The 20,676-nt window shown below is 44.8% G+C and overlaps 2 protein-coding genes across 7 annotated transcripts in view; one reads left to right on the top strand and one right to left on the bottom strand.

The window, feature by feature from the left end:
- Window positions 1–3,929: 3,929 nt before the first annotated feature.
- Window positions 3,930–15,070, bottom strand: rcbtb2 (regulator of chromosome condensation (RCC1) and BTB (POZ) domain containing protein 2). 3 transcript variants are annotated; one of them, XM_076036743.1, is made up of 12 exons: window positions 14,935–15,070; window positions 10,804–10,938; window positions 10,019–10,169; window positions 9,308–9,474; window positions 9,062–9,220; window positions 8,459–8,566; window positions 8,213–8,355; window positions 7,434–7,624; window positions 6,867–6,993; window positions 5,459–5,598; window positions 5,240–5,370; window positions 3,930–5,152 (listed from the first exon to the last, which is right to left on the bottom strand). In XM_076036743.1, the coding sequence occupies exons 1-12, from the start codon at window positions 14,968–14,970 to the stop codon at window positions 5,012–5,014; spliced, it is 1,629 nt and encodes a 542-aa protein (XP_075892858.1). In that variant the 5' UTR covers window positions 14,971–15,070; the 3' UTR covers window positions 3,930–5,011. The 3 variants fall into 3 exon arrangements, with proteins under 3 accessions (XP_075892858.1, XP_075892860.1, XP_075892859.1); XM_076036745.1 differs by lacking the exon at window positions 14,935–15,070 and adding an exon at window positions 13,401–13,544; XM_076036744.1 differs by lacking the exon at window positions 14,935–15,070 and adding an exon at window positions 11,766–12,038.
- fndc3a (fibronectin type III domain containing 3A) overlaps window positions 12,914–20,676 on the top strand; it is a 38,251-nt gene continuing 30,488 nt past the window's right edge. The window contains exons 1-2 of one of the 4 annotated variants that reach the window (XM_076036738.1): window positions 12,914–13,359; window positions 15,066–15,209. In XM_076036738.1, coding sequence (XP_075892853.1) covers window positions 15,099–15,209 — 111 coding nt within the window. In that variant the 5' untranslated portion in view covers window positions 12,914–13,359; window positions 15,066–15,098. Of the gene's footprint in view, window positions 13,373–15,065; window positions 15,210–15,401; window positions 15,608–20,042; window positions 20,389–20,676 lie in introns of those variants that run through there. The other 3 variants (XM_076036737.1, XM_076036742.1, XM_076036739.1) reach the window with 3 other exon arrangements.

Below are 20,676 nucleotides of genomic sequence, written 5' to 3'. Positions count from 1 at the left end.
GATATTCTTTCCTGGTTCACTGTGTTATTATCTTTGGGCAACTTGCCACTTATTCATTAGTGTCCTGGTGCTATGTTCACATTTGAATAATTGTGCAAAAAGACCCGGCAGTTTAGGCGCGGCTTGCACGCAAGTCTATGCAAATCAGAAGGGCGAGCGATCAACTTGCGTTGCAGTGATAACGATGTGTGTGTGATTTGTGTCTTGAAATAAAACGTCAGTGTGATTGTGCTATGGCTATAGCAGTGATGTACAAAGCATTCTACCATTCTCATGCATTTCAGCAGGGCTTGAATTACAACCGTGCACACATCTGGCGAGCCATCCGACCCCCTGCACTATCTGAGACACGCAGATACACACACAGAGCCACTGAAGCCTTGCCAAGATTGCGCATGTCTTCGAACCCTCTGAGCTCTAACTACACAGCCACGTCGTCTAAAACCCTTGAGCTCGGGGCTTTTTATGTCAGCTGACATGTGAACGCACGAGGCAGGATTAGAACTCAAAACATTGCGGACACATGATAGGTCTCGTAAGTCTCTGTGCTATGCGCTCTGCAACCTTTTTCCTTTTTATCTGAGTTTTTCAAAGCTGTGACGTTGGGCTTTGACATCTCCAGTCTAGAATGAGCGCAGCAGGGCTGAGAGGTTGGTTGTCTTCTAAACCTCTAAGCTATCAGTCACACACAACCAGAACCAAGGAGCTGTGGGAACCAGGCAAACAAGCCCACTGAGCTATCTGCTCTGACATGTACGGCCTGTGTTTATTGAAGCTTTGACGCTGGGCACCGTGTCGGCCGACATCTAAAATAACTGCAGCAGGACTCCAATCAAACAACACCGCAGAGAGCTTGCAAGTCTTCCAGGCGTCAGCCACGAACAGGAACTCAATGCAAAGTGCTAGAGAAAATGTTCAAAGCAGCTGTCTGGGGTTGGCCGAGCACTGACTGATGGCTTTATTGCAGCTGACATGAAAAATGAGTGCAGCAGAACGAGCGACTCAGCTGAGACACCTTGCAAATCGTGGGAGCTACGCACCTCTGACCTTGTGGTGTGGTGTGGTGGTTCGGAGCAGAGACGGGAGGCTTGAGTCACGGGACTTGACTCGACTCGAGGACTTGGGGTGCAAATTTGAGGACTTGAGCCTTGCTTGACTAACACTGATAAGAGTCAACTTAACTTTGATTTGCTCTTCGTGACGTGTGACTTGACTTTTTAAAATTAAATATTTGACCCACAGCGGTCAACAGATCAACGCAGGACGTGGGACTTGCTTGAGACTTGAAGGTTAAGACTCGAGACTTGCTTGCGACTTGCACATGTTTGACTTACTCCCACTTTATCAGCCCTAATCTAGTTCTTATCAGTCTTTATCTGTTTTTTTTTTTCACTTACACTGCTTCACTCTGCACTTTGTACTTATTATTATATTTTGATCTCTTTCATCTTGCTATGTTGTCGAATGTATGCATGAGTATGTGGAGCACAGTGCTTGAATTTCCTTCGGGATTAATTAAGTATTAATCAATCGATCAATCAACCAACCTCTGGTTCTCAGTGCAGCAGTTCTCCACTGGGTGCAACCCCGCCCTCACACTAAGACAGCTGGGGCCCTGCGCAAATGGAATGAATTTCTTGGTCGACTGTTTTGTACAGAGATTCTCAGCTGACTCCAGTTCCCAGCCCCGTGTGCACCTTGACAGTGACTTCTCTCCCTTAAGATTATTTCTTTTGGGACAGTTTGCTTATTTTGGGTCACATATCTTCGAGAATGGCCAGGAAATGGGAGAGGCAAGTCGAGGTTCAAGTCAGGGTTACTGCATGGATCTTGTCGGGCAGCTGACTACTTCCATCTACATACCACTACATTTCTTAAAGGTTTTGTCATCACAGCACTTCCCAAGATGTTGAGCACTTTCAGCCAAATCCACTATTTGAAAATAATGTTTTTTTCAATGAAATCAGAATGTTTTAAAACTACCTGACGCTCATTACAGTTTGTGAATAAATCTTTGTTTGAACAAGTCAGGCAATTAATTATTGACAGATTACAACCATTTATTTTTCTGCATCCGTGTGTGTTTACATTTTTCAGGACCCATCATCACCATCATCATCCTTAGCTGGGTTTACTTGCTCTCATTGTTTAAACAAGCTCGACCACATGCTCAGATATGGAAGCCGGTATTTCAGCTATTTCCGAGTCAAGGAGGGAGAAATGGAATCAGCACGGTTCTAGTTTTCACTGGTTTTTGCAACGCTAAGTTCAAAAAGTGAAGCCGCTTGCCATTCCCTGGGTCGGTCTACTGCACTGTCAGGATGTGGCTTTTAACACGCGGCTCTGGGGGCTAAGACAAGCACACGATGGTAGAGCACAAGCGAAACTCTGCCAAAGTGTACAGGCAGACCGTAAAGCAAATCAAATCCAGCTCTCCCATTTCAAAACAACAAATGAAAACATCTACACAGAGTGTAACATTTGATTTCTCACTCAGACCAAAACCAGCAGCCCTTGAAGCTGGAGTCTCGCAGAGGAGTTTCATCACAGGGAAAATACAAGTTGGCGTCACCCAGCTCGTGAAGAACTGATGTGGCTCCACTCCTTTAGGGCAACATCCTGGTAACTCACTTGCTAGGTTTTCTACCAAACATCATGTAGAGTATTGAACCTGATCTGATCTGAACGAGTCTCTCTTGTGCGGCCGTGAAGACCTTAACTTAATTCACAGACGTGAAACTTGTATCTATAATTAAGCGTGTTTTTTTTTGTGTGTGTGTGTGTGTGTTTGTGCTGCTGTTCCGAATTAGACATGAAAGCGCTTCTTTCAACATGTCTTTTGTTGGAAAATTACAGGCCTGCATTGTGTCTGTGCGACTGTATAATTTAGATCACACTTCTGCCACAGTGCGAGTGGCCCTATGTTTTCTTCTTTCCACAGGGGAGTTCAAAATACTGCTAGCAGCTGTGTGGTTTTCTGTTGATCTACCACATGTGACTTATAAAGCTTATGCCCCTGAAGGAAAACTTATTAACTTAAAATTTAATTTTTGCCTGTATGGTTAAATGCTTTTTGGGGCCCTGATTGAAACACGGGAAGATATTGCACTTTGGATGAAAGACCTGGAACAAAGAGCGGCGAGGATTCTCAGCTCCGCCCTGTAAAACCCTTCGTAATCTTGGTATTTATTCAGAGCAGGCATGGAGTCTACGGTTTGCTCCACTTCTTTGCAGCTGAGAAATATTTCTAAGCTCAGGTTGGTGGAGTCCAGAGCTCAAGTGGGGGATTATCCAGTTCTGTCTCAATCCCTGGAAGTCCCTTTCCAACTTTGTAAGACACCCCAGACCTCTTGCATATGATCCAATGTGCTGCTGCACAGATTCAGATCCAATCCCTAAAATGATGCTAGGCGGTAGCAATCTTTAGAGTCCCACTAAACTGATGTCCAGTTCATATGACATGATATGTGGCGATCAGAGCTTGCTGCAAACTTCATTCAACCAAGTACAACTCAGTAGTTCTAAATGACAGCACTGTATCAGCAAATATATCTTACAGCTTCGAAAAGCATTTAAAAAAAAAAAAAAAAAAAAGTTTCCATGCCATATGTCAATAACGGGTAATCGCTGGTTTGCCAGTGCGCAGGTGTTCGTGCACAATGGAAGCTGCGATGTGACAGTTAGGTATCAGTGAGTCAACGGCGGCCAGATGGTGCAACATTATGTGCATATTTCATCTCTGTCACCCACGTCCTGAGGTTAATGGGGTTGATAAGTTTTGCAGGGGGGCCGACTGCGAGGTGCAGAGTGCAGCTAACAAACATTTCCTGTGTTACCAGAGAAACTCGCATCCAATTCATACATACCTCACCTCAGCTCAAGTCAGCTCGTGCCTGTCTCTGCATCTACAGTAAAAACACTGCACAGGCTTCATTCACTTATTTATTTTTACAAAGTTTTTTAAAGGGAAGTGGCTAGTTGTTATTTCTGTACAGGCCCCATGACCATACAGTACAAGACATGTAGTCACTCCTCAATCACCATGTTAGAATTTTTCATGTCACCTTTGGTGCCACTGTGTGCTTCACAGCAATGTCAAAGTCCCCCCCCCCCCCCCCTTCAAAAAAAAAAAAAAAAAAAGGAGGGTCCAGGCATTCAGGTAATTATCAAGGTGAAAAAATGCAATGTTTGGCCTGTTACATTCCATTTGGACAGATTTAGGAAATTTATTGTGGAATCGTTGTGTAACTACATTTAAAGAGACCCCACAGGGTCTGACTCGGGACACAATTAAAACAGTCATTTTGGAAATTACACTCCTCTAGTGCTACTGCATTAAAACAAAATGCTACCAGATGGGGAGATATAAAAAAAAAAAAAAAACATTGTAAAAACAACCCACAGGGTTTCCTGTCCACGCATTAACAAAAGAAAGCAATAAACAAATGTTTGTAAACATACAAAAACTGTAACAAAAGACAACTGGAAAAAGCAGCTGCACTTACAGTTTCACATCGGAATCATTATGTGTGTAGAGAAGTCTGGTCTCATGCGCCCGAGTGGCGCTGACCTTTATTAGTCTGCCGGTGAAGATGGCCACGAAACAATCACAACAGCTAAACAGTGCAATTACACTTTGCAAGATGCAAATTTGAAGTCAACATCAGGGCTAAGCGGATGTTTGGATGGCGGAAATGAGCGACTATGACTGAAAAAAAAAAAAAAGAGGCAGAGTTGAATGGGAACGACCACAGGAATGCTCAACGTCAGTTGTCAAACACAAAACCTCAAAAACCTGGACATTTGAGAATGAAGGCATTCAAAGGGAAAGCCTCGCGCTTCCTTTTGATTATTTCTTTTGCTGTGTTTGACCTTAATTGTTTCGGGCCGAGTAACAGACGCATCGGCGTCGCAAAAATCCTTCAACGTGCCGATTAGAAAAAAACGTCCCCCGCGGCTCGACTTTTAATTTGGCTAAATTGGAACGTCACGGCTGCGGCTTCCCCTCCGGTCAGTTTTTGAAGGCCCCGTAGCGGCTGGCTTTGTTTATAAAGTTCTTTAGCAGGTCGTGGTCCATTCCTGTGAACGCTTGGGTCTGCGTCACCGCCGTCAGGTGGTTGACGCAAAACTTGAAGCAGAACTCCTCCAGGTCCTGATGGATGGATGGAGAGGGCTGTTTTGGTCAGTTGCCGTTTCACGGGGGCGGGACGCGTCCGACTGCATCCGACTACTATCTTACCTGCGCCTCGTATTTGACAGCGGCAGAGAGCAGCGTGATGGCGTTGTCCTCGGAGATGCCCCTCTTGATGGTCTCCTGGCACAGCCTCTTCAGCCTCGCCTCCCGGTAGAACGTGGCCAAGTCCAGCAGACCTGCAGGAGCGAGCCTGAAGATGAGGCGTTCGAAAACCGCCGCAGCTGCGACCGAGCCTGCTGCAAAGCCCGGGGCACATTCGCTTACCAATGGCGTCCTCTGGTGGCAGGTTAATCGTGTCCGTGTAGAGATACTCTAGGAAGGCTCGGTACACCAGGTAGGAGAACTGATGGACCTCGATGGAGTCCTCGTCCATTTCGTTCAGCAGCGTGCGGAAATGCTCACACCTAGACGGAAGACATCAGACTTGTGAGTGGACGGCAAAGAAAAACAATAATTTGAAAATACATTTCTCTCCTTTCCAATCTCGGCCTAACTCTTGAGATTTCTGCGTTTGATTTTGTCAATTCAGTCATGACGGAACCTTCCAGTTCTGCTGACTCTAGCGACCCCTTCAGACAAAGGCGGTAACAACACCAGTGCCCGCTCAGTCGGCCTGCAGGAAATGGCCCCACCGGAGTTTGCACCGATTTAGACACAATTACCGGCGCTGGTAGCAATAATTCATCGGAAGAATCGTGACATGTTTGATAAATATTAACGTTCCTCACAGTCACTTTGACTTTATGGAGGAAATCCTGTTGTCGCCTTTAAAGAGGATCCAGTGTCAACACAGACATCGGACACCCTCAAGTCTGGCTTGACAAATATCAAGAGGCGTGTGTAGTGTGCAGTATTTGTGCAGAATAGTTTGTCAAACAATATATCTCACAAAATGGTTATTAAAAAGAAATTCTATCTATCTATCTATCTATCTATCTATCTATCTATCTATCGCTTCATTATTTCAAGTGCATATCTTCATATGCACATCACATAGCCATGGTCTTTCTTGAAAAAATAATCCTACTTTTCTGTTCATTACAAAACCAGTCTGAAACAAAATGTTGTGTTGTATTTTTTTTGAAAAATAATAAAAAAAAGTCATCAAGCTCTATTTTTCCAATCAGGATTTCTTCTCATCTTCCCAGTGAGTAAGTGTCCATGTTGTCAGATGTCCCTCACTGCTTCTTCCCTCGCCATCATTTTTATTTTTGGCGCTCGGCTGAGCAAACAAACAAACAGTTTGTCCTCTAACTGCGTCTCAAAGGTGTCATTTGCATCTGATCCCACCAAAGTGGGGTACGTTGTGTGTGCTGTGTGCACGGAGGCTGGCTGAGCAGACAGCCTGGCTCCTTCCTAAGGACAGACAGTGCAAAGGAGCATGGGACTGGAAGGCAGACACACTGTGTTCAAGTGCGGTTATAAAAGGAAACGCAGGGAACAATAGGCCAATCTTCACCTCCACGTGACGATTGCAGGAAAGACAAAGACACCGACTGAATGCGAGGCAGCGCAGCGGTCAGAAGAACATGACAATGTGAATGTGCAAATTGCTACCGGGTATATTTTTTATTTCGATTTTATGTTAGTGACGTCAAAGCGCGTCTCGGTTATCAGCCCTTTCTCAGTCCTCAATACCACAGAATGATCAGTCGAGCGTTGTACAGTGTACCTGATTTTCAGCAGAGCCTTGTGAACGTGGATACACTTCCCATCCACCAAGAACTTCAAGTCTGAGATCTCTGGGCTGTCAAACTCCTTCTTCAAAGACTGTGCGACAGTCAGGTAGTCATCGCCATCTAGCAATTAAAAACAACAACTGTCAAAGTCACAGAGATGTAAAAGTAAATCATCACTCTGAAAAATAGGACCAAACAACTACTGAATTCAGATCCTCAGATGTTGTACATATATAGCAACATAGTTGAATCTGAAATAACACTGACACTCCCTGCTGGTTGATCAGGAAACAGGTAGGAACGGACTGCACACAATTAAGGGGGATGTTGTGAACTTCACGAGGCTGGATCGCAAATGAGAAAATGACAAAGACTGAAGTCTCACGGTGACAATTTTGCATTTGTCGTCTTCGCCGACTTCAAACGGGATCGACTTGTGCGCTGCTTTGACATGCACAGGAAACACAAAGGTTCCTGTTTACCTCGCAGGCCACTTCCAGGAATTGCTACCAGTGACATGTGAGTGTCGGGCACATGTCACGGCCGCTCCGACTGCTCACCTACTGAGAGGAGGCGCCACGTGACCGACGGCGTGGCGAAGCAGCCGAAGACGTCGTCCGTGTTGCTGAAGTGCGTGAGGTGGGGGCTGGCCACGGCCTGGCCTCGGCACTGGCCCCACATGAAGACCTGCCCGCTCTGGGTCTTGGCAGCCGACGTGTGGCTGGTGTGGCAGGCGGCAACCTCCACCATCCTGGAGATAAATACGAAAAGATTAGGGCCACAAGAAGAGAAAAAATATGACAGGAAGGAGATTTTTATTTAAGTTTTCATTTCGAGTTTTAAGTTGAAATTTCATAATAAGGTCAAAACTGTGTGAAAAAAATTTGACTTAAAAAAGCTGAAATTTTGTGAATAAAGTTGACACACAAAAGACGAAAATTAGATTTTATTCACGAAATTTCATCTTTTTTATGTCAACTGTATTCTTGGAATTTCAACTTCAATCTCAAAAATTTCAACTTTATTCTCAAATTAGAAACTTGAAAAAAAAATTCTATCATCATGTTTTTTCCTCTTCTTGTGGCCCTCATCCTCTTTGGAAGATAAAAACCAGAACCCAAACTTCAGAGCGCGACTCTGACACAGCAAACCTGAGCAAGAGGCATCCAAGGTCTTCTCGATAACTGCCAACAGTGTTTTAATGCTAAAATTAGCAGGTCTTTGGGGATGTTTTTTTCTCTGGAGGTTTAAAAATAACTGTCTCAAGAGTTTGTTGTGCTGCCCCCCTCAATGACCTGAATCCACTAATGAAGGCTGTGATATATAAACAATGACAAACCTCTCCTTATCAGTGTTTATTAGTGTTGGGAGGGCTTGGTTGCTCTTGTTGCCTGTTCCCAACTGGCCGTACGAGTTCGCTCCCCAGGCGTAAACAGAGCCCTCGTCCGTCATCGCCAGCGTGTGAGCGTATCCACAGGCAACCTGCGCAGAAAGGAGTGCAATCAGCGCAAAGTGCAAAACCGATGCGGCTCGTCTGAGTTCCTTTCGGGCGCCGCGTGAAAAGGCTCCTTCTGGAAGTCGCTACCTGGACGACGTTGACACCTTGCAGAGCAGCGATCCTGCACGGCGTCTGCTGGTTCCCGTTGTTTCCCAGGCCCAGCTGTCCGTTGCAGTTGTAGCCCCAGCCATAGATCTGGAAACAGCCCAGGTTAGCGTCGTCCGTGCAAGATTTTCTGTATGTATGGCTGTGGTTCTCCACAACTTTCAACAATTTCTTTCATTTGGAAATTTCAAAATAAATCCAAACATTTTTTTTTTGCTCTAGAACTTCCAGGTTCGTCTTTATTTACCTACCATCACTGTATGGTTTTCTTCATAAAGACACAAGATTTTTTTTTGATTAAAATGAAATATGCACTTGTTGCAGATGGATTGATTTTTTTTTAAAGTTGTTTGCTCATATTTCAACGTGGTTGAATGTGCAATTTAAAGGCCAAGTCTCAAAGTGCAGCACATTAAGGGACTGAGAACAAATCATAGAACTATCACTACACAAATAGCAAGCATGCAAAAGCACACCTGATGTCAAAGATGCTGCTTAAGATTTAAAGGACCAGTGTGTAAAATTCTGAAGGAATAAAAATTAGCAAGAAAAATTAAAAATTGTCAAAATGAAGCGAGCCGTTACTTCTCCATTGTCCAGAACAGCCATAGAGCAGAGCTGACCGCAGGCGATGTTGACCACCACTTTGTTCTGCAGGCAGCTGCTGACCCGACGGGGCGTCGGCTGGTTGGCAGTAGACCCCGAACCCACTTGGCCCGAGTTGTTGTAGCCCCACGCAAACACCTGAACGCAGCAGCAAAACACGTTTGAGCGTCCAGACAAGCACAGAGATCAGGCAGAGGCGTCGCTTGTCTCGTGATGGCGGCTCACCTCTCCGTCGGCAGTCAGGGCGATGGTGTGGTGGGAGCCGCAGGCCACCTCCGTCACCTTCTTGTTCAGGAGGTTGGTGGACACGAGCGCGGGGGTCAGTCCGTGGTTGGTGGTCCCGTTGCCCAGCTGGCTGTAGCCATTGTGGCCCCAAGCGAACACCTCCCCATCTGCAGAGCAGTGGACAGGCTCCTTTCAAAGCTGCAATTTTACCCATTTTCTAGTCACCATTCAGTCGGTAGAGGCTCCAGTGACGTTTTTCTAATTGACAAAATTCTGACATCAAGCACACTACACACAAACATTGTAAAAAAAAATAAGTTTTTACATGGTGGGACGTTTCACCAGAAAACACCATAGCAATGTTGCCAACACACTGTTTCCCACTTACAGTATCATCACGGTCAAAAAATGAAAAATTTGGGTGCACTGTCCCTTAAAAGCCGAGTCAAGACGTTGAATAAAAATCCAAAATCCACAACAGGAACATATTACCCAAAATAAAAACCTGCTTAATAACTGTTAATAACTTTCACTTAGCTAAGTGTTCCTAGTAAATGCATTAGAAAACAAATAGCTGTGCACTGAAATCATCATGCCTTCTCTTCCATCTCTGTTCTCCTACTGTCGGTCATGTTGTCCCCGAGCCACTCCAAATTCCCCCTCGACGAAAGAAAAAAACCCAAAAACAAAACGTTGTCCAAAGCGGGTCACCTGCTGTGGCTATAGCCAGATGTGGTCCAGTTCCATAGCTTAGGGACACAATCTTCTTCCCACACAAAACATCAATCCTCCGAGGCTCAATGGTGCTTTGAAGGTCCCCGAGTCCTAAGCAGCCACTGCAGTTGGTGCCCAGGGCAAAGACCTGCAGGGGCAGGACACACAAACCTGATGTACTATTGACACACACAAATTATGAATTAGGAAGTTTACCGAATTTTTTTTTTTTTTTTTTTGCTATTTGGTTCTATAAAGATATATCCACAATTAAAGTTAAATTTAAAATAGGGATTCTGTTTTTAGGACCATATTGTAATCTGCCTTTGTACCGTTTGTGAGCAGTGTGAAAAAAAAAAAAAGGAAAGCCCATACGAGCAGGTGACCTGAAATGCACCCTGACTTAGTTTTACCCTTTGTTAACTAAACATATACAGTATTTATTTTTAGCCAAGCAATTAATTACCATAAACTGTTGGATCCGCTTTGGGACAAATATATGAGCCAACAGTTTGCAAGATGAGGCATGAGCCATTCCTTTGCGCAGGATAAAAATGGTGCTTGCTGGGGTATTAGCTAAAGATAGCCTCATTCTATCTGCTTATCCCTGCGTCTGGAACTGCACGCTAAATCAAGCAGTGTGTGTCTGTTTGTGCGTGTGCGCGCTCTAAAGCCTTTATTCTATCCAAATACAACATTATCAAGTGTGCGCTGAACGCACACATCTTAAGACCAACCGAAGGGAGTTGGAAGAACGCCATTGCTCAAAGTCTCAGCATTACCTCATCATTGACTGTGACATAGAGGGCTTCGTTTGCGGCGCTGCCAAAGACACAGGCCTGCCGGATAAGCCGTAGTTCCTCTGGAGGAAGCAGTGCAAACACTGGCCACTTCCCCACGTCCAGCATATTAGTCAGCTGCATGAAGAGATGAGGACACAACAGGAATGAATGTGGAGTCACATCTGAGAATGTGCTTCTTAACTGAGCAACATGAATTCGGTTTTAGATTAAAATTGATGGTTAATATGAGCGATGCTGGTCAACAGTTGGATTATCAAGTGGAAGTGCATTATTCTGGTCACTCCTAGCCACAAACAGCTTTATGGGGAAAAGTGAATGACATTTTAAAAGTGAGGAAAAACAATTTACTTTTCTGAGTGAATTAGAAAAGAGGGGCACAGCATTCCCGAGAAACTGGGTGGTTTGCCCAAAGATTAAGGCTATGTCTGAGGTGAACTGAGGTAAATTCATACAGTTCTGGCAAGACATATCAAGCTCAGTAGCCAACAAACAATACATTCTCGGGATGAAGCAGCCCATGTAAATGACCTCAAACAAGCGTTGGATAATGTATGTGATGTGAGGTGGGGGAAAAAATAATAATAATAATAAAAACAACAACAACAACAAATAGTTAAAGCGGAATAATTATGGACTGAGCCCGAGCCACAGTTACATTGGAAGCTGCTCGTTCTTGCCCGACTAACGTTGAGCTGCGTTCACAAAGTGATTTTCGACTTCAAAAACACCGCCGCATGTTTATGTCACAGCCCACATTTAATTGATCGATAATAAATGATGTATTAACGCTTCTACCCATATATTCTAAGTCCGTAATATTTAAGTAATTACACTACTGTTTAAATACATAACAGAAAAAAAGACATATATGTTGCGTAAGAGATGTTATTGTTGTTGTTGTTGTTGTTGTTGTTGTCGTTGGTCCAAACTGTTGCAGTTACCTTACTGTCGTCTTAGCTAACCACAGTGCTTCGCCTCTGGTGACGTCGCCTCGTCATGAAAGCTGCAACGTTAAAGGAACGTCAGCCAGCATTTTTCGGGGAATCTAGCTGCCATTGTGTTCAGCTTTGCGGTCCCGGTTGGGTCGAGCTTCACATCTGTGTCTGCGGTTGTTATCTTCTTGAAGTTAGCATCGACCGCGGCTACTAAGGCGACTCAAACACAGCACTGCTCCACTTCCTGTACACAGCGTCCAACGGTGCGTTCGCGGACCGTCGGAGAATCGGAAAAATGTTTACATTGCGAAAAGACGTCGATCCGTAAACCGTAAACTATCCAACATTCTTTCAATTTCAGTTTACCTAACTCAGACATCTTAACGCCCTTACACTATAAAAAACGATCCAAGTGACATTCAATGGACTCCCCATAAATAAGATTTAAAAATATATCTTCGCTTTTTAGAAAACGATAACCCTCATGTCAGGTGTTGGTTCTGCTCCATACTATATGCCCTTTTGGGAGATTTTGTTTTTGCTTTAAAAACTAATCATGCGAGGCTGAAGTAAACAATACATCGGACCTTTAAAGGACTACATAAGCACAGGGGGCACGGTCTTTCCTTTGTCCAGCAGGTGGAGCCATGGATATCCCAATATCTAGTAATACTACTAGCTACTTGATCTTTCAATAGAACTGATATGAGATAAAAACGTGTGTCTAATTCAAACATATAACAAATACACAATATAAAATGTGCAGAATTTTAGTTCAATTGTTAAGATATGATGGCAAAAAGAAAAATCATAATTTGCCTTGGAAAAGCTATCAGAAATCTATTGAAATCTATCTATATATTTATAATCTATTTATGTTTAAAACATTTAGCGACAACGAATTACTGTTTCCAAATGATTAAAGGGCATATTATGATTATTGGCCTGTGTACTGCTTAATCCAATTTCCAAAACTAACTTCGCTGTGCAACATAATAAAAATGAAAGGAAACACTGAAACGTCAGCCCGAGGTCTCGCCTATGATTATAATTTCAACCAGGTAAAAACCCATTCACGCAATCTAATTGTGAACGCGTTATCAATGGTTTTCATAGCGACCGTGGAATTTAGGATTCGTCACTGCTTGCTGCAGTGGGCATGCGCACAAAGCCCTGAAGGCGATGGCTAAATTCCTGACTTTTATTGAGAAGCTTGGTTGGATGGAAAGTTATCTCGACAATACGGGCAATTAGCCGTACGTTATCGACACTCTGCATTGCCACAGTTGCTCGCTAGTTACTTCGAACTGGTTCATACACGTAGGCGGTGCAGGCGGTCGGCACTCAACGTACAAAAGAAAAGCAACATCTTCATCTTGCTAACTATTAGCAAGGTAGCATTAGTCTGCTAACGCTAGCGTGTCACATTATGTCGCGTCGCGTATTTAGGTAGCTCGCAAGTTGTCCGCCTCGGGGATTGAAGGGAGCAGCCGACGGGAACGTCGAAGCTCGCTGACGTTCAACATTTCCGAAAGAGAGTCATCACTGTGCATCGGCGTGTGCGTCAAGACTGCTGCCGCTGTGTCGACCGAGTGACTGAGTGAGTGAGTAAGGTAAGCTGCGCTATTGGTGATAACTCACTTAAATGGCTGTCAGTCTGACGTTGCCTTGTTGTTGAGACGATGTCCGAAGACTTATCTTTTTCTGTATTTGTCGCCCGTTTGCAGTATTATGTCACAGTTGGGCAAGGGCTCAGCTACGATATCGCCGAGCACGCTCGCACGCGCGCACATACACACCTGTAGCGAACGCTAGAGTAAACAGTTGACATGTCCGCAAGGAACGATTTTACAAAGCCAACGGCCGTGGAAAATTACACCTCGATGTTGACCGTTGGTCATGCTGTAGTGCGACATCGATGTTTATTTGAAGGGCCCGGTTGGAAATAATCATAAGAAGGAGGCACACGGTTAGCCAAGTGTAAATCTAGCTGTCATATGACAGCATCGAGGTGTTACACCTAAACCAGGAATTAGGTTCAAACGTTGATGTATGGGGTCCATTAAAACGTCCGAGCTGCGTAGCCTTTTTTCCTCCCTTTCTTTCTCCCTCCTATAATTGCCCTTGCTTTGACTGTCGTTTCCCCACACACAAAATTGTACGGATTTGGCCTGAGTGTTGACTCGACCGAAAATTGCTTTTATTCTTGCCATCAGTGCGTCTCCCTTGCTCTCGTTAAAACCGTAACCGAGAAACAGCTGTTGTTTCCTCCGCAAGTGCTCTTTCAGCCACAGTCAAATATGAAGCACGGGGAAACAGCAGATGTCTCCGCAGTTTTGATTAAAAATAATAATAATAAAATAAAATAAAATGTGTATATATATATTTTTTATTTTTTTTTTATTTTTTTATTATTATTTTTTAAATTGCACGTTGTGTCCTTTTTCGAGGGATAAGATAAGGCGTTGTTATCGCACAAGTGACTGCAGTGATTGACTGAGAAGAAGCCCCTGACTGGGCCTGCCATCATTCGGCGACTGGACTTCCAGGCTTATCTACTTGCTGTGCTCTGCTACAGCAGTCGTTCTCTCAGATGCAGTTCATTGACCACCTGTATAGTGGCAGTTGTTTTAAGTCAGGGGGAGGAGCCAGAGCTAGCAGATTAGCCAGATCACTGGGAGGGGATAGAGAGTGCATGTGCTACAGTGCAATAAGGTTCACACACACTTGTTACGGTTCCCTCGTTATATATTTTTTTTCTTTGTTTATCCTTGTTATTGTTCCATCTTCTCGCAGGCGGGACTGTACAGACAGTTTAGTATTTATTTCACCGCAGTACAAATGAATGCCGTTCCCTGCATTCAGGTCACTCGGTGCAACATGTGAATTATGGGATATCGTGCCCATACATTATGGGTGATGCCTTGTTCCTCACCTTCAGGGCACCAAAGTTATATGCAGAGCATTTGAATTTAAGATTATATTCTAATATTATATTCTAAACAAAGATTAAAGACTCATAAATTATTAGCTGCCTTCGTGTCTTTTAATAATAACACGTATTATTATTCCCAGAGGATTTTCTCTATTTGAATTCAGACTACGTCACTAATGAGTAAAACCGATGATTAGTTTATATAAAAGTAACCGAGAAGTCCAGGAAAAATCCACTTACTATGACTATTCTTGCAAGCTGTTGTTCTTTGTACATCTTAGCAAGGTTCAGTTTTAGGAGAAGTTAAGTTTTATACTAATATTTGTTGGATGCTACGTGTGTGTAAGCCAATGTCCACCTCTGTATTGCAGGAGTAACTCTTCAGTGGTGTGAATGAGGGAGATATGGCAGACCACACCCCACCTCTGGAGTCTGGCCAGCTTCTCAGCTCTGAACTCCCAATCCTGGCTTCACCACCACCCCAGGCCATGGTCAATGGGGAAGGCCCCCAGCAGGTACGCGCTGACCCTCCACTTTCTTCCATCCTCCTGCCTTTACTCCATCGAGCTTAAGCTATTTGCCCTTTAATTAAAGTTTAAAGGCTTTGTTCGTCACGGCGCCTCTTATCTGTCCACGTCCTTAAATCTTCTTTTGTTGAAATGTTGAGTTCTATCCTGCTAAGCCTACACTGTAGAATTGAAGCCATTAAAGCATAAGCCTGCTTTATATGCTTGTCAAGACGGTATCAGGCATTATAGTGCTAAGACGCGTAAATGCGGACTGTGTCTACCTCTTGTGAAACCTCAACATGCGAAACCTGTAAACAAAATATGCACCGTCTTAGATCAGTAGTGAAACGACACACAGCAGATCTGCTGTCTCCTCAACCCAGAACGTTTTTAATGGGCAACAGGTGCGTGCGCGTTATGAACCTCATCTCTCTCTCTCTCTCTCTCAGTTTTGACAAGGGCCCATGCTGTTTGGTTACAGGACATGGGGTCACGTCCCCTCAGTATCTCTTGTCAGTTATCGCAGTGAGATTTAGTGGCCCGGACAGGCCTGAGTGATTTCCTTGTCGTTTTGATGGCCATCTCTTTGATTTGCCTAGTTTTCCATGACTTCCTTTTGCCGTGGCATGGAATCCAAGGTGCTATCTTTCCCATCATATCCTTGGTCCCATGTGCCTGGCCAAGATAAGACACGCTAATATCAGTGGTGCACCAAAGCACTGTGCCATTTGGCTTTGAGGGACTTTTTCCCATGGAAAAGGTTAGCTTACCGCCTAACTGACTTCCGCAGTGTTTTACTCCAAGGTGTCTAATTTGAGCCGGATGATTATTAAAGGCTGCTTTTATTTGGATTCTTTTGGCTTTTGATGCCTCTGAAATGTGGTTTGTGGTTCTCTGGGGAGGAGGTGTCAGTAATTTTTTAGTTCATTGTGTTTCAGTACTTGGACCGTCGCACTCTGTTGATTTTCACAAACAAGTGTGTTCTTTCATACATGGTAATCTGTGAAATGCATGAGCGAGTCGTTACTTTGCAGTGTGAAAGAAAAAGTAGCGCTAGAAGCAAGGTTGAGCTTCTAAAACCATTTTTCACACACCCATTTTTGCAGGGTGCAGATACATAAGAAGAAATTTATTTTAGTTATGAAAGATTTATGAGTTGTATAAAACGTGACTCAGAAATGAACCAACTCATTTTTCTTTCAGCAACAAACCTTGACAATTGTCAACCTTAATCTTAAGATACAGTTTAAAATGGTGCACAAACTTGTCCTTTTGGCAAATAGGCTTTAAAAAAAATAATTAAATGTACAGTTTAATCAAGAATTATAGTGTAGAGTACAATTCACCACTCTGCCAATAGGGTTCTGGTGACATTTTTGCTTCTACGTAAGAACTCTGAAATTCAATGAAAGGAAAGAATAGCACCCAGTGGATGAATATGATAGCCATGTACATCAGCATGGAGGAAAAGCATCATATCTTCCAATTGCACCTGGAATGTCACTGAAGTGAGTTGACGATAAAATAGGCCAATTTTTTTTTTTTATCAATCTCTTAACCAGATGTGCACGTAGCACGCAACATAGCACACGACGTAGCACGCAACATAGCACGCAACATAGCACGCAACATAGCACGCAGCATAGCACACCTCCCTGTGGTCACATCTTTCTAGAAATTGCCACCGCGGAAGCTACTTCAAATGAAGACAGGGGAGCACTACGTGTGTACAGTCATTTGAAGTGCAGCAGTAAACAAGGTTTTCGACTCAATAGAGGAGTGCTTGCTGTGTTGGGGCCTGCCTGATCTTTTTGCCCAGCGAGGAGGCGATGGCGGATGACGGGCCGTTAATGTCACCATTTTTTGGGGGCAGCCGATTTGCTTTCCAGCACAGCAGCAGTAAGGCGATGCATTGCTATGCTGCTTTATTACACTGAGGTACACGGCCTCAGTGTTTGTCCACTGGGTGGAGTTCTTTTTGTTGATTAACAGTGGCCGTACAAATATCGTGCCAGAAATTCACAGCTGCTACATTGCAGTTTTTTCCCCCCAGTGTTGCTGTAGCTTGATATTGATTCAGACTTCTCTCAGCGTGTCTGAAAAGTGGCTCAAATATCATGACACCCGCAGACTGAGGGGGTGGGAACCAGTAGAGGGGTCTGGGCCCCGGCAAAGTGAGGAGGGACTGTAGTGACGGTGAGGAGGATTTGCAGTGATGGCATTTCTGACCTTTAGTTGGAGTCGTTGCAAAGGAACCTCCTCATTCTTTGTTCTTGCTTTACCTTCTTTCCTCGTCCCAGTCTTGGCTTGGTATTAACGCTCCGTTGGACCAATTATTCTGAGTCAGAGAGGAAGTTGTTGTCTTATGGGAGGGTCATGAGATTATTCTTTTTCAGAGAGGACTATTGGCAACAGCATGATTCATCCTTCTCGGCCTCCCTTTCCCCCATGTTTTTCTCTAATTTTGTCATTTGGTTCATAACTGTATCTGCTAGCAGATGAATCAATCTAATTGTGTAAATTTTAAGGCCAGCTAATGGCCTGTGTAACTAGCTTATGCGTTGTACTAATGGGCATGTATACAGTAGTTTTCCATTTTGTTCATTCTGCTTGGCCTTGATTCGATCCGGCGCTCAGCGTTCTCTCTCCTTGTGCCTCTTGTAATGTTTGGTTTTGCATTTTGCTTCTCTTTCTTGAATTGTGGCTTTTTGTTGGGATGTGCATCACTCTGTGAAACTAAAGCACGTGTCAGCGTTATCCAGACGTAAGAAGGCTCTAAATTGCCTATTTTAAGATTTTGCTTTTGAACATGCGTGCGTGTTTCTGTTGTAGTTTTTATGTTGTTGTCTCATTGGAAAAAAACATTTGCCTTCGAGTAGCTTCAAAAAGATCGTCATGGTTTCAAAACCACGAGCATTTTTCGGGTTTGAAACCCTGCGTCTTTCATCTCGTACACCTTTTGATCAACTGTGATCATTATGCAGTGTAGCCACGATGTATCATGCCTGCCGAATTGTAATGCCCGGACCATTGAAGTTATCGAAGACAAGCTATTAGAAAAATGAAAAAAAATGTAATTTAATCATGTTAAACACAGATAATTGACAGAGTAGACAAATGTAGTGGAGTTCACTGGATTAGAAATAACAACTTGACAGCCATCAAGATTTTCAAGATTTACTGTGAAGTTTTTTGTTCCCCCCCAATTTTTTATTCCCATCTGTCGTATTCCCACTCTTCCATCGCATCATCAGATTGCCTTTAATTATCGTCGTATACGCCATCGGCCGCGGGGCGGGTGCCTTAGTTCCTGGCTCCCTTTGACTCTGGCAGGATTTTCCCTGTGTCATTTGCCCCCCCCCCGTTTCCTGTTCACGCAGCTGCTCCGTCACATCAGTGCACTGTAAACTATTAAGGGGAACAAATAGTGAGAAACCTGAACTCTGAGTCACCAACGGCTGAGAAACGTCAGAGCTAACAGCCATGAACACACAGAGACAGGCCATCCTCCGGGGTAATAAAACGCAGCGGTGGCTGCCTGTGTGTGACAATGTGTGGAAATTGATCCACACACTCTTTGCACAGGGTGATATGCATGGACATAAAACTGAACAACGGTGGGAACAAGACATGTTTCTTATTTTTAGCTTTTTATAAATGAATCTGTTCTGACTTGTTGCTACTCACTCCATGCTTCGTTTTCTATTATCTAGTGCTCTTATTCACTGGTGACGAGTCCATGTACTAGCAAATGAATTTTGTCTTACCTTTTGATCATGGAATGGAATAATTAATGATAATAATAATATACCTAAGAAGGTGCAGCACATTTGTACATTTTGCCTCTTTGTACTCATTTTGACAAAACATGGAGACATGAAGGAAAATTAGACGGTTTTGTCTCATGTTTGTAAAGTAACTGTGTCGCTTTATTGTTTTAAGTGACTTTTACAGCTTATTTTAAGGCTACCCCACCAATAATAATGTTGGCGTTCAGGAGTTGAGTTTGTGGAGGATGTTCATCCCGGTCACTTTGCAGCCTCCGTTGACTCAACACACGCTCATCAAGGGGGTTGGATCAGCGCTGTTGCTTTAAGAAATTATCCCTTTTAGAATGAATGAGGCCAGACGCTGGCGAGGACCGGCGGGCTGCGCCTGTGTGTTTGTGCCGCTCGTACGCACGGTGCCGCCGCAGCAGCAGCAGCAGCCGCCGCGGCCATCAGCGGGGCCGGGCTGTGCGCCGTGACGCGCGCAGGCGGCGCGCAGGGACTCGACAGCGCAATTGTTTGCCGGGCGCAACTCCCACTATCTGCGTGTGAGGCGTATCGCTCTGTGAATGGGGAGGGAGCGAGATCCCCCCCCCCCCAGGAGAATGTGGGAGGGGAGAGGGAGGGAACATGGTGGGAGGGAGGGAGGCTGGGAAACGGGGGCTTGAGCGTAGCCGTACGTGTCCGCCGCACAATCTGCGTGGGTCGGCTCGGCTCAGCTCCCTCACGCCATTCTTGTTCTTGTTGTTGTTGTTGTTGTTGTTGAGTGCGGGGGGGAAAAAAAAAGGCAGAACAAAGGACGCTTCACGCTGTGGAACCCTGACAACCCTGCCGCTGCCGCTCGCCTTTCTTTTTTTCTTCTGCTCGCACTTTAAAGGAATCCTGTCGAGATGAAGCCACGCTGCCGCTGTCACTGCCGCTGACTGAACTCTGTGGAGCTGAGCGGCAAAGTTAGACGTCAGCCCGTCACCTCCTCGCGTTTCCCACGCCGCTCTCTGCCCGCTGTTTTTCCCCCACTGCCGCGGGACGTTCGGTGTTGGAAGGGGTGAAGGAGGGAGGGGTTGTTGCTGTGGATACCGACCGATAGCGAGGCTGCAGCGGCTGCACGCAGTAGGACGACTCGCAGCGTGCAAGGAGGGCGCAGATCAGAGCCGAGCCGAGCCGAGCCGAGCCGGGGCTGAGCAAGCATGAGATCTGCGCCGCTCTCTCCGCGCTGAGGGCAGAGACGCGGACCCCAGCGTCGAAGTCGAGGGTCTAGCGGAGCGGCCGATCCACACGCGTCTGTCTGTCTGCCTCTCGGGTCATGTGATGCCCTCTGAGGGTCGGGCGAAGCGTCGGGGGGGGTCTGTCGGACTCCCGGAGCACCTGCGACCGCGCCACTAGCGACTCCTGAATGAGAAAAGGCAATGCGGGCAACAGTAAGTAGCAGCCAAGGTGAATTGTTTTTCCTTAGGATGATTTAGAACAGTGTTTTTCAACCCTTTCGGAGCCATGGCACGTTGCTTTACATTTGAAGAATGAAAGCTGAGCCTGTTTAGATGCACACAAAGCTGATATCCTGCAAGGAAGATAGGCTCACATTCCTTTTAAAGCACAGTCACTTGACTGTGGAATGTTATTGTTATTATTTTTTTTGACCAATTATGTTAAAAAGTTAAATAAATTTTTTCAGGGCACACCTGACATTATCTCAGGATACACCAGTG

Source organism: Nelusetta ayraudi, unplaced genomic scaffold (genome assembly GCF_046127955.1).
Source record: "Nelusetta ayraudi isolate G7.1 ecotype Tasmania unplaced genomic scaffold, CSIRO-AGI_Nayr_v1 ptg000048l, whole genome shotgun sequence".
Taxonomy (NCBI): Eukaryota; Metazoa; Chordata; class Actinopteri; order Tetraodontiformes; family Monacanthidae; genus Nelusetta; species Nelusetta ayraudi.
This window is presented reverse-complemented; position numbering and strand designations above follow the sequence as displayed.

What these genes read in the sequence shown, in the direction of transcription:
- rcbtb2 (XM_076036743.1), bottom strand. Translation starts at nt 14,970, where the DNA reads ATGTACAAAGAACAACAGCTTGCAAGAATAGTCATA. An exon ending in AGCTTGCAAGAATAGTCATA is followed by an intron (nt 10,939 to 14,934) that starts GTAAGTGGATTT and finishes CTCTTCATGCAG; the next exon opens with CTGACTAATATGCTGGACGT. An exon ending in CTGTTCTGGACAATGGAGAA is followed by an intron (nt 8,567 to 9,061) that starts GTAACGGCTCGC and finishes GGCTGTTTCCAG; the next exon opens with ATCTATGGCTGGGGCTACAA.